We start from the raw sequence: 13,190 nt of genomic DNA on the forward strand, positions 1-13,190 counted from the left end.
ACCACCACCACCAGTGTGACAGTAACCACCACCACCACCAGGTGAGACAGTAACCACCACCACCACCACCACCACAACCAGGTGTGACAGTAACCACCACCACCACCACCACCACCACCACCACCAGGTGAGACAGTAACCACCACCACCACACCACCACCACCACCAGGTGTGACAGTAACCACCACCACCACCACCACCAGGTGTGACAGTAACCACCACCACCACCACCACCACCACCACCACCACCACCAGGTGTGACAGTAACCACCACCACCACCACCACCAGGTGTGACAGTAACCACCACCACCACCACCACCACCAGGTGTGACAGTAACCACCACCACCACCAGGTGAGACAGTAACCACCACCACCACCACCACCAGGTGTGACAGTAACCACCACCACCACCACCACCACCAGGTGTGACAGTAACCACCACCACCACCAGGTGTGACAGTAACCACCACCACCACCACCACCAGGTGTGACAGTAACCACCACCACCACCACCACCACCAGGTGAGACAGTAACCACCACACCACCACCACCACCACCACCACCACCAGGTATGATCAGTCACGACCACCACCACCACCAGGTGAGACAGTAACCACCACCACCAGCACCACCACCAGGTGTGACAGTAACCACCACCACCACCCCACCACCACCAGGTGTGACTGTAACCACCACCACCACCACCACCACCAGGTGTGACAGTAACCACCACCACACCACACACCAGGTGTGACAGTAAACCACCACCACCACCACCACCACCAGGTGAGACAGTAACCACCACCACCACCACCACCACCACCACCACCACCACCAGGTGTGACAGTAACCACCACCACCACCACCAGGTGAGACAGTAACCACCACCACCAGCACCACCACCAGGTGTGACAGTAACCACCACCACCACCACCACCACCACCAGGTGTGACTGTAACCACCACCACCACCACCACCACCAGGTGTGACAGTAACCACCACCACCACCACCACCACCAGGTGTGACAGTAACCACCACCACCACCAGGTGTGACAGTAACCACCACCACCACCACCAGGTGAGACAGTAACCACCACCACCACCACCACCACCACCACCACCACCACCACCAGGTGTGACAGTAACCACCACCACCACCACCACCAGGTGAGACAGTAACCACCACCACCAGCACCACCACCAGGTGTGACAGTAACCACCACCACCACCAGGTGTGACTGTAACCACCACCACCACCACCACCAGGTGTGACAGTGACCACCACCACCACCACCACCACCAGGTGTGACAGTAACCACCACCACCACCACCACCAGGTGTGACAGTAACCACCACCACCACCACCACCAGGTGAGACAGTAACCACCACCACCACCAGGTGAGACAGTAACCACCACAAGGTGTGACAGTAACCACCACCACCACCACCAGGTGAGACAGTAACCACCACCAGGTGTGACAGTAACCACCACCACCAGGTGAGACAGTAACCACCACCACCAGGTGAGACAGTAACCACCACCACCACCACCACCAGGTGAGACAGTAACCACCACCACCAGGTGAGACAGTAACCACCACCAGGTGAGACAGTAACCACCACCAGGTGAGACAGTAACCACCACCAGGTGAGACAGGAACCACCACCACCACCACCACCAGGTGAGACAGTAACCACCACCACCACCAGGTGTGACAGTAACCACCACCACCACCACCAGGTGAGACAGTAACCACCACCACCACCACCAGGTGAGACAGTAACCACCACCACCACCACCAGGTGAGACAGTAACACCACCACCACCACCAGGTGAGACAGTAACCACCACCAGGGGTGACAGTAACCACCACCACCACCACCACCAGGTGAGACAGTAACCACCACCACCACCAGGTGAGACAGTAACCACCACCACCACCACCAGGTGAGACAGTAACCACCACCACCAGGTGAGACAGGAACCACCACCACCACCAGGTGAGACAGTAACCACCACCACCACCACCACCACCACCACCACCACCACCACCACCACCAGGTGTGACAGGAACCACCACCACCACCACCACCACACACCAGCACTAGGTGAGACAGTAACCACCACCACCACCACCACCAGGTGAGACAGTAACCACCACCACCACCACCACCACCAGGTGAGACAGTAACCACCACCACCACCAGGTGAGACAGTAACCACCACCACCAGGTGAGGCAGTAACCACCACCACCACCACCACCACCAGGTGAGACAGTAACCACCACCACCACCACCACCACCACCACCAGGTGACAGTAACCACCACCACCAGGTGAGACAGTAACCACCACCAGGTGACAGTAACCACCACCACCAGGTGACAGTAACCACCACCACCAGGTGACAGTAACCACCACCAGGTGACAGTAACCACCACCACCACCAGGTGACAGTAACCACCACCAGGTGACAGAAACCACCACCAGGTGAGACAGTAACCACCACCACCAGGTGACAGTAACCACCACCACCAGGTGACAGTAACCACCACCAGGTGACAGTAACCACCACCACCACCAGGTGACAGTAACCAACCACCAGGTGAGACAGTAAACCACCACCACCAGGTGACAGTAACCACCACCACCAGGTGAGACAGTAACCACCACCACCTGAGTACAGTAACCACACCACCAGGTTGACAGTAACCACCACCACCAGTGACAGTAACCACCACCACCACCACCACCACCAGGTGAGACAGTAACCACCACCCACCAGGTGACAGTAACCACCACCCACCAGGTGAGACAGTAACCACCACACAGGTGACAGTAACCACCACCACCAGGTGACAGTACCACCACCACCAGGTGACAGTAACACCACCACCACCACCCCACCCAGGTGAGACAGTAACCACCACCACCAGGTGACAAGTAACACCACCCACCAGTGAGACAGTAACCACCACCACCAGGTGACAGTAACCACCACCACCAGGTGACAGTAACCACCACCACCAGGTGACAGTAACCACCACCACCACACACCACCAGGTGACAGTAACCACCACCACCAGGTGACAGTAACCACCACCACCACCACCACCACCACCACCACCACCAGGTGACAGTAACCACCACCACCAGGTGACAGTAACCACCACCACCAGGTGACAGTAACCACCACCACCACACCCCTCCACCACCACCAGGTGACAGTAACCACCACCACCACCACCACCACCACCAGGTGACAGTAACCACCACCACCAGGTGACAGTAACCACCACCACCACCACCACCACCACCAGGTGACAGTAACCACCACCACCACCACCACCACCACCACCACCAGGTGACAGTAACCACCACCACCACCACCACCACCACCAGGTGACAGTAACCACCACCACCACCAGGTGACAGTAACCACCACCACCACCACCAGGTGACAGTAACCACCACCACCACCACCACCACCACCAGGTGACAGTAACCACCACCACCACCACCACACCACCAGGTGACAGTAACCACCACCACCAGGTGACAGTAACCACCACCACCACCACCACCACCACCAGGTGACAGTAACCACCACCACCACCACCACCACCAGGTGACAGTAACCACCTCCACCACCACCAGGTGACAGTAACCACCACCACCACCACCACCACCACCACCACCAGGTGACAGTAACCACCACCACCACCACCACCACCAGGTGACAGTAACCACCACCACCAGGTGACAGTAACCACCACCACCAGGTGACAGTAACCACCACCACCAGGTGACAGTAACCACCACCACCAGGTGACAGTAACCACCACCACCACACCACTCCACCACCACCAGGTGACAGTAACCACCACCACCACCACCACCACCACCACCACCAGGTGACAGTAACCACCACCACCACCACCACCACCAGGTGACAGTAACCACCACCACCAGGTGACAGTAACCACCACCACCAGGTGACAGTAAACCACCACCACCAGGTGACAGTAACCACCACCACCACCACCACCACCACCACCAGGTGACAGTAACCACCACCAACCAGGTGACAGTAAACCACCACCACCAGTGACAGTAACCACCACCACCAGGTGACAGTAACCACCACCAGCACTGGCTGGTAGTCTAGGAACTTGCGCTTCTCTCAAAAACAAAAACAAATCCCATACGTGATGAATCATTGAGAAAATCAGTAGGAGCCGTGGGGAGGATTCGAACCTGTGTTCTGGGTACTCCAAGCACACGCCTTACACCACTTCACCACAGCATGGTCAAGAGGCCAGTGAGCTTGGAGTCTAGATACAATTCCCTAGACTATATAAGCGATAGCTTAGGTGGGCTGTTGGGGTTCGTACGTCACTGGTTTAATCAAACCGTTGCAATTTTTACGTTTCTGGTTAAGCAAAAACGCTGCATTTTGGACGGAGTGACGAGAGAACCGGATACTACCTCAAGACCTTTCCGCGTTTTCTGACGTTACACAATATTGCTGGAATATGTTAGGCTTTTAAACCAATTGTTGCAGCTCCTGGGCTCCGACACTCATATGTCAACTTGTTAATGCGAGTTATTTAATACATTGTAAAAAATAAAGTACTGAAATATTCTTGTAGTCCTTACCCAGACTTGTTTACACTTGTAATAACTACCGAATTGCTTGTTTAGATGCTTGCCCCCTTCATTTACACTTTAACCTACTTGCTCCCTGGTTTACACACGTGCATCTAATTTAACACTTGCAACCAATTGAATCGCTTGCAACAAGTTAATTACTAGATAACGATCGGGAACAATCACCAGGACCCCTCAGAGGGAGCGCTCATGTGGCTCACAATCACCAAACAATTGTTGTGTTCCGCCTAAATTGGAAGTTAATTGTACTTTCTTTCCTACCCTGCTTGTGAAGCTGCTCCAAGCTTCGTCCCTCAAGCTGCCTCCAAGCTTCGTCCTCAAGCTGCCTCCAAGCTTAGTCCTTCAAGGTGCCTCCAAGCTTAGTCCTTCAAGGTGCCTCCAAGTTTAGTCCCTCAAGCTGCCTCCAAGCTTAGTCCTTCAAGGTGCCTCCAAGCTTAGTCCCTTCAAGGTGCCTCCAAGCTTAGTCCTTCAAGCTGCCTCCAAGCTTCGTCCCTCAAGCTGCCTCCAAGCTTAGTCCTTCAAGCTGCCTCCAAGCTTAGTCCTTCAAGGTGCCTCCAAGTTTAGTCCCTCAAGCTGCCTCCAAGCTTAGTCCTTCAAGCTGCCTCCAAGCTTAGTCCTTCAAGCTGCCTCCAAGCTGCCTCCAAGCTTAGTCCTTCAAGCTGCCTCCAAGCTTCGTCCCTCAAGCTGCCTCCAAGCTTAGTCCCTCAAGCTGCCTCCAAGCTTAGTCCCTCAAGCTGCCTCCAAGCTTAGTCCTTCAAGCTGCCTCCAAGCTTAGTCCTTCAAGCTGCCTCCAAGCTTAGTCCTTCAAGCTGCCCTCCAAGCTTCGTCCCTCAAGCTGCCTCCAAGCTTAGTCCTTCAAGCTGCCTCCAAGCTTAGTCCTTCAAGCTGCCTCCAAGCTTAGTCCCTCAAGCTGCCTCCAAGCTTAGTCCCTCAAGCTGCCTCCAAGCTTAGTCCTTCAAGCTGCCTCCAAGCTTCGTCCCTCAAGCTGCCTCCAAGCTTCGTCCTTCAAGCTGCCTCCAAGCTTAGTCCTTCAAGCTGCCTCCAAGCTTAGTCCCTCAAGCTGCCTCCAAGCTTAGTCCTTCAAGCTGCCTCCAAGCTTAGTCCTTCAAGCTGCCTCCAAGCTTAGTCCTTCAAGCTGCCTCCAAGCTTAGTCCCTCAAGCTGCCTCCAATCTTAGTCCTTCAAGCTGCCTCCAAGCTTAGTCCTTCAAGCTGCCTCCAAGCTTAGTCCTTCAAGCTGCCTCCAAGCTTAGTCCCTCAAGCTGCCTCCAAGCTTAGTCCCTCAAGCTGCCTCCAAGCTTAGTCCTTCAAGCTGCCTCCAAGCTTAGTCCTTCAAGCTGCCTCCAAGCTTAGTCCCTCAAGCTGCCTCCAAGCTTAGTCCCTCAAGCTGCCTCCAAGCTTAGTCCTTCAAGCTGCCTCCAAGCTTCGTCCCTCAAGCTGCCTCCAAGCTTCGTCCTTCAAGCTGCCTCCAAGCTTAGTCCTTCAAGCTGCCACCAATCTTAGTCCTTCAAGCTGCCTCCAAGCTTCGTCCCTCAAGCTGCCTCCAAGCTTAGTCCTTCAAGTTGCATCCAAGCTTAGTCCTTCAAGCTGCCTCCAAGCTTAGTCTCTCAAGCTGCCTCCAATCTTAGTTCTTCAAGCTGCCTCAAGCTTAGTCCTTCAAGCTGCCTCCAAGCTTAGTCCTTCAAGCTGCCTCCAAGCTTAGTCCTCAAGCTGCCTCCAAGCTTAGTCCCTCAAGCTGCCTCCAAGCTTAGTCCTTCAAGCTGCCTCCAAGCTTAGTCCCTCAAGCTGCCTCCAATCTTAGTCCTTCAAGCTGCCTCCAATCTTAGTCCTTCAAGCTGCCTCCAATCTTAGTCCTTCAAGCTGCCTCCAAGCTTAGGTCCCTCAAGCTGCCTCCAAGCTTAGTCCCTCAAGCTGCCTCCAAGCTTAGTCCCTCTGAAAAAACGATTTCAGTGATATATCACGCCAGTGTGATCTGAGTGTGGTCTGAGTGTGGTCTGAGTGTGATCTGAGTGTGGTCTGAGTGTGACTCTTAGTGTGGTCTGAGTGTGATCTGAGTGTGTTCTGAGTGTGATCTGAGTGTGGTCTGAGTGTGGTCTGAGTGTGATCTGAGTGTGATCTGAGTGTGGTCTGAGTGTGATCTGAGTGTGATGGTCTGAGTGTGATCTGAGTGTGGTCTGAGTGTGGTCTGAGCGTGATCTGAGTGTGGTCTGAGTGTGATCTGAGTGTGATCTGAGTGTGGTCTGAGTGTGATCTTAGTTTGGTCTGAGTGTGTTCTGAGTGTGTGGTCTGAGTGTGGTCTGAGTGTGATCTTAATGTGGTCTGAGTGTGATCTGAGTGTGGTCTGAGCGTGATCTGAGTGTGATCTTAGTGTGGTCTGAGTGTGATCTGAGTGTGGTCTGTGCGTGATCTGAGTGTGATATGAGTGTGGTCTGAGTGTGGTTTGAGTGTGGTCTAAGTGTGATCTGAGTGTGGTCTGAGTGTGATCTGAGTGTGGTCTTAGTGTGATCTGAGTGTGGTCTGAGTGTGATCTGAGTGTGGTCTGAGTGTGATCTGAGTGTGTCTGAGTGTGGTATGAGCGTGATCTGAGTGTAGTCTGAGTGTGGTCTGAGTGTGATCTTAGTGTGGTCTGAGTGTGATCTGAGTGTGATCTGAGTGTGATCTGTGTGTGATCTGAGTGTGGTATGAGTGTGGTATGAGTCGTGGTCTGAGTGTGATCTGAGTGTGATCTGAGTGTGGTCTGAGTGTGGTCAGAGTGTTATCTGAGCTTGGTCTGAGTGTGATCTGAGTGTGATCTGAGTGATCTGAGTGTTTTCTGAGTGTGGTCTGAGTGTGGTCTGAGTGTGATCTGAGTGATCTGAGTGTGAGCTGAGTGTGATCTGAGTGTGGCGTAAGGGTGTGAACACATACCGTCGACCAGAGTGTGGTCGGGTCGACTGTAAAACCCAGGTTGGGCTCCGGCTCGGGGCCTCCAGAACCTCCCAGACGACTCCCTTGTTCCGGGTTGGTCGACCTAGGAACCATCGTGGCTGAGTCGGTTAATTAATTAAGGCAGTAGTTTGGGAATAACCAGGTCGCGAGTTCAATTCACTACATTGCCTCAAAATTATTTATTTATATATATATATCAACCCGTTCTCGCAAATTCGTAGAGTCAATATTGACTTATTAAATAAGTGCATAGGTGACATACTAAACATAATAGATACCCTTAAAAAGATTCATAGAAAACACCGACCTTACCTAACCTTGTTAGTATCTTAAGATAAGCATCTTATAGCTTCGTAATTACAATTGTTACTTAACCTATTATAGGTATAGGTTAAGTAATAATTGTAATTACGAAGCAATAAGATGCTTATCTTAAGATACTAACAAGGTTAGGTAAGGTCGGTGTTTTCTATGAATCCTTTTAAGGGTATATATTATGTTAGTATATCACCTATGCACGTAGTTAATAAGTCAATATTGACTTTATGAATTTGCGAGAACGGGTTGATATATATATATATATATATATATATATATATATATATATATTATATATATATATATATATATATTATTAAATATGACCGAAAAAGTAAGATTAATAATTCTAACACGAATTTTCTCGATCTTTCTTACGTTTCTTTTCACTGTTGATGGTAATTCAAAAATCAAATGCTCTCTTGAGGACTGTAAGCCTCCAAAAACTCAGTATATTGGCAAGACAACAACATCTCTTTCCAGGCGTTTAACGATGCATAAGCAACAGGGCTCCATTAAGGAACATATAGTCTCTTCCCACAACCAGACCATCACCAGAGAAATCTTAGCAAACAACACAGAAATCATCGATAGATACAGCGATAGCAGGCGGCTTGACATCTGCGAGGCACTACACATCAAGAAGTCAACACCAGCAATCAACAGCCAATTAATGCACCACTATATTCTACCCACTTCAAGACTCCGCTCCAATATAGAAGCATCAAGAAATATGGGCCAATAGGCCCTCTGCAATTTCTTCCATTCTTACCTTCATTACCCATTGTTTCGTGTTCTGTCTTGTGTTGAAAGTTTTGTTCACCTCATCCAAAACTGTTGTAACATATCACCTCACCCAAAATGCGGGTATAAAATGAAAAATGAAAGCTGTTTAAATCAGAGCATAGTAAGAACTCTGTTTAGTGTTTGCAGGTAATAGTTGTGTGGGTGTAACCTAAAAGTCTTTGAAAATGTAATAAGTTATTACGAAACGCGTTCAATTGTCGCGTCAGACTAGAAATATAAATGAATTTTGGAGAATTGATTTTTTTAATTATCATCAACAGTGAAAAGAAACATAAGAAAGATCGAGAAAATTCGTGTTAGAATTATTAATCTTACTTATATATATATATATATATATATATATATATATATATATATATATATATATATATATATATATATATATATATATATATATATATGTCGTACCTAGTAGCCAGAACTCACTTCTCAGCCTACTATTCAAGGCCCGATTTGCCTAATAAGCCAAGTTTTCCTGAATTAATATATTTACTATAATTTTTTTCTTATGAAATGATAAAGCTACCCTTTTCTCTATGTATGAGGTCAATTTTTTTTATTGGAGTTAAAATTAACGTAGATATATGACCGAACCTAACCAACCCTACCTAACCTAACCTAACCTATATTTATAGGTAAGGTTAGGTTAGGTAGCCAAAAAAAGCTAGGTTAGGTTAGGTTAGGTTAGGTAGGTTAGGTAGACGAAAAAACATTAATTCATGAAAACTTGGCTTATTAGGCAAATCGGGCCTTGAATAGTAGGCTGAGAAGTGCGTTCTGGCTATTAGGTACGACATATAATATATATATATATATATATATATATATATATATATATATATATATATATATATATATATATATATATATATATTATATATATATATATATATATATATATATATATATATATATATATATATATAATTTTGTGAGGGTACCACCTCTGGTGCCAATGTGGGGACCCATAGCCTCGGAGAAGAAAATAAAAAGTATTCAGAGGAGACCTTGTGGTTTCTCACTGAACACTAATATTATCTTCTTCTACCACCCCCATTCTTTTGTATGTACACATATATATTTACTTTATTTGAACTTTGTTACAAAAAAGGAATTACATATGGGTTACAAAGATGGTTGTCATCGGTTGTCGAGTTCCTCCAGCTCCTCAGATGGCGGGCAGGAACCCTGGATGCAGTGCGCATTTCCCCTCTGTATCGCCACACTGAGGCGCTGGAAAAGCACCTATATATATATAAAAAATATATATATATATATATATATATATATATATAATATATATATATATATATATATATATATATATATATATATATATATATATATATATATATATATATATATATATATCGTACCTAGTAGCCAGAACGCACTTCTCGGCCTACTATGCAAGGCCTGATTTGCCTAATAGGCCGAGTGATTTCCTTTATTTTCAATTGTTGCAATTGGTTTATTTTAAATATTAATATATTATGAACATAAATTATTGATTTATTTATATTAGTTTAGGTTAGGTTAAGATAGGTTAGGTTAGGTTAGGTAGGGTTGGTTAGGTTCACTCATATATCTACGTTAGGTTTAACTCAAATTTAAAAAAAACATTAGCTCATACATAATGAAATGAATAGCTTTATCATTTCATATGAAAAAAATTGAAAAATATTGAAATTCAGGAAAACTTGGCTTTTTAGGCAAATCAGGACTTGTATAGTAGGGCGAGAAGTGCGTTCTGGCTACTAGGTACAACCATATGCATAGCAAAAAATACTAAGAAGTTTAAACTCACTCAAAGAACTTTAAGTTTGAAGGCAGTGCAAATAAACGTTCTAAAAGACATTCATTCTGTACATTGATGGATAAAAAGCTTATTATAAGCGGAATGCAAGTATCATTGAGGATTTAAAAATAGCTTAAGACCCTTGCAGGTGGCTGGGTGGGGAGTGCCAAGATGGGCCACCAGCTGGGGTCTTGCTGCGCCTTCTTAGTGAGGAGCTGAACTTTCTTCAGATCACACTTCCCGCACCGTGTCGGGTTGCTCAGGGAAACTTATACTGCCTCAGTGTTGCTTCTTGCACCGTATCTAGCAATGTTGCAACTGGGTCACATTGGGTGGATTATATCAGCTGCCGCCAGCACACCAGCGAGGGAGGGAGGGAGGGAGGGTCGAGTGAGAGATGGAGAGTAAGGAGGGAGTGAGAGGGATGGAGGGGGAGGAGGGAGAGAAGGAGAGGAAGACATGGATAGAATTAATAGTCAAAGAAAAGTCAAACACGATCATGTGACACGCTTTCAGCGAGTCCAAGTGATAAGATGGAAAAGTTTCCCTCCCTCCCTTCCTCCACCTCCCGCCCTCACTCAGCCACCCACCCCCTCTCCCGCACCCCTCACTACCCCCCCCCCCGGCCTCCTTCACCCCCCCCCTGCCTCCCTCACCCCGCCGCTGCCACTAAAAAAAAAAAAAACGAATTTCCCCAGACTTTCCTCCCGCCAGGTGGAAAGTATCGGAGGTCAAATTACTCTTTCTGTCTCGCAAGTGAAATGCCAGATGGTCCGAGTTGAGAGGTGTGAGGAAGAGGGGAGCGGGGGGAGGAAGAGGGGAGCGGGGGGATGGAAGAGGGGAGCGGGGGAAGGAAGAGGGGAGCGGGGGAAGGAAGAGGGGAGCGGGGGAAGGAAGAGAGGAGCGGGGGAAGGAAGAGGGGAGCGGGGGAAGAAGAGAGGAGCGGGGGAAGGAAGAGGGGAGCGGGGGAAGGAAGAGGGGAGCGGGGGGAAGGAAGAAGGGAGCGGGGGAAGGAAGAGGGGAGCGGGGGGAGGAAGAGGGGAGTGGAGGAAGATGTGAGAGGGAGGACACGATATATCACGTCAGATGGAATTCCAGGATGCGGCAGGAAGAGGGTTTGGAAGATGACAAAGATGACATACCCGTCTCCTCCTCTCCCCGTCTCCTCCCCATACCCGTCCCCAGCTCACCCCCCTACACCCCGTCTTCTCCCCCTACCCGTCCCCCAGCCCCCCCCCCTACACCAATGTCATCTTAGTGGGAAGTGAACGCAGCTCCTAAACTCTTGTAAACAAAAACCTTAAGTTACCAGCGTGTGTCCGGCAAGATATATGGAAGGAATGTATTTTGAGTGGCTATCCATATATTGTGCCTGCCGGACTGAGGATGGGAGAGGGTGTGGGGGGAAGGATTTGTGTGTGGGAGGAACTGGAGAACAGGGGAAAAGACGGGGGAGAGAGAGGCAGAGGGGAGATGGAGAAAGCAGAATAGGGAAAGAATGAGAAAGTTGGAAAGCTTAGAGACACATGGTGAAAGATAGTGGCAGGGGGGGGGGGAGTGGGAACTTATTCTTAACGTAAACTCATAATAAACTCATCACTTTAGTTTCTACTGTCAAGCTTCAGATAAGATGATGTTCGATAACAGCTCTAGCTTGCAGTTTCATTATGAATATCAGTACCATTCCTAATGGATAATCTTAGTTAAAAAATAACAACATTTATCAAAAGAAAGCCCTAAGTCAACGCGGCAATAAAGCACAGTAGAGATGGACACAATAAAAAAAACTGATTTGTTTAGAAACTTGAAAGACAAGACAGATGCACGACCTATATGGCAGGTACCTTTAACAGCTGTCTGGCAGTAATATACAAGCCTCAGTAAGGAGAATGAAAACACCGACAATGAATACAAAGATATCCCATCTCACATTTATGGAATGAAAAGTTATGAAAGTGAGACGTTCCGGTCCGCCCTGGACCCTTATGTGACGACGTTCCGGTCCGTGCTGGCCTCTCATGTGAGGACACTCCGGTCCGTCCTGGACCCTTATCAAGTCACAGCAAGAGTGGGAGAGTCCATATAAGGCAAGAGGAGAGGTGTGAGGAAGGTGATGAGATATAGGACAGGAAAACCAAGATGCTGTACTGTATGTACATTAACTAAATTCAAACTTCCTCACTTTCATTTCATGTGAGTGGTTCGGGTTATTTGCTTCAGCCAAGTTACTGACTCACACATGTAGAGATGTATATATCACAGAAGGAGAGCACACAGAAAGCTCGACACGCACATGAACAATTGGGATGTGATTAAATACTCCAGAGTAATAATAGGACGATGGAATTGCCAAGACGAGGCGGCAGTAGAAGCCACCGCCAGTATTTATAAAAGCAGATACGATAGACGACATAACGGTTAGGGATCACAGCTTTACACGATCGACGGCGCGAAAGGCGCGGCCCAAGAGTTGGAGCTCAATTCCGCAGGAATATAAACGCTTGACCAGCCCATTTCCCCCAACCTACACAAGACTTCTACAAACCTCAAGCTAACCCCAAACTTCGCAACCAAACTGTTGTATCAACCCCGCATTTAACGACGGTGTGAGCCCGTCTAAATATATCCAGGGGACCGGAACGCGCTTCTCTCAGCCACCCATCAC

At 48.5% G+C, this 13,190-nt stretch overlaps 1 protein-coding gene across 1 annotated transcript; it reads right to left on the reverse strand.

Moving 5' to 3' along the window:
• Positions 1 to 6,703: 6,703 nt before the first annotated feature.
• LOC138372278 (coagulation factor V-like) lies at positions 6,704 to 7,695 on the reverse strand. The gene is made up of 2 exons (XM_069337557.1): positions 7,582 to 7,695; positions 6,704 to 7,411 (listed from the first exon to the last, which is right to left on the reverse strand). The coding sequence occupies exons 1-2, from the start codon at positions 7,693 to 7,695 to the stop codon at positions 6,704 to 6,706; spliced, it is 822 nt and encodes a 273-aa protein (XP_069193658.1).
• Positions 7,696 to 13,190: the final 5,495 nt, after the last annotated feature.

Source organism: Procambarus clarkii, chromosome 38 (assembly GCF_040958095.1).
Source record: "Procambarus clarkii isolate CNS0578487 chromosome 38, FALCON_Pclarkii_2.0, whole genome shotgun sequence".
Classification (NCBI taxonomy): Eukaryota; Metazoa; Arthropoda; class Malacostraca; order Decapoda; family Cambaridae; genus Procambarus; species Procambarus clarkii.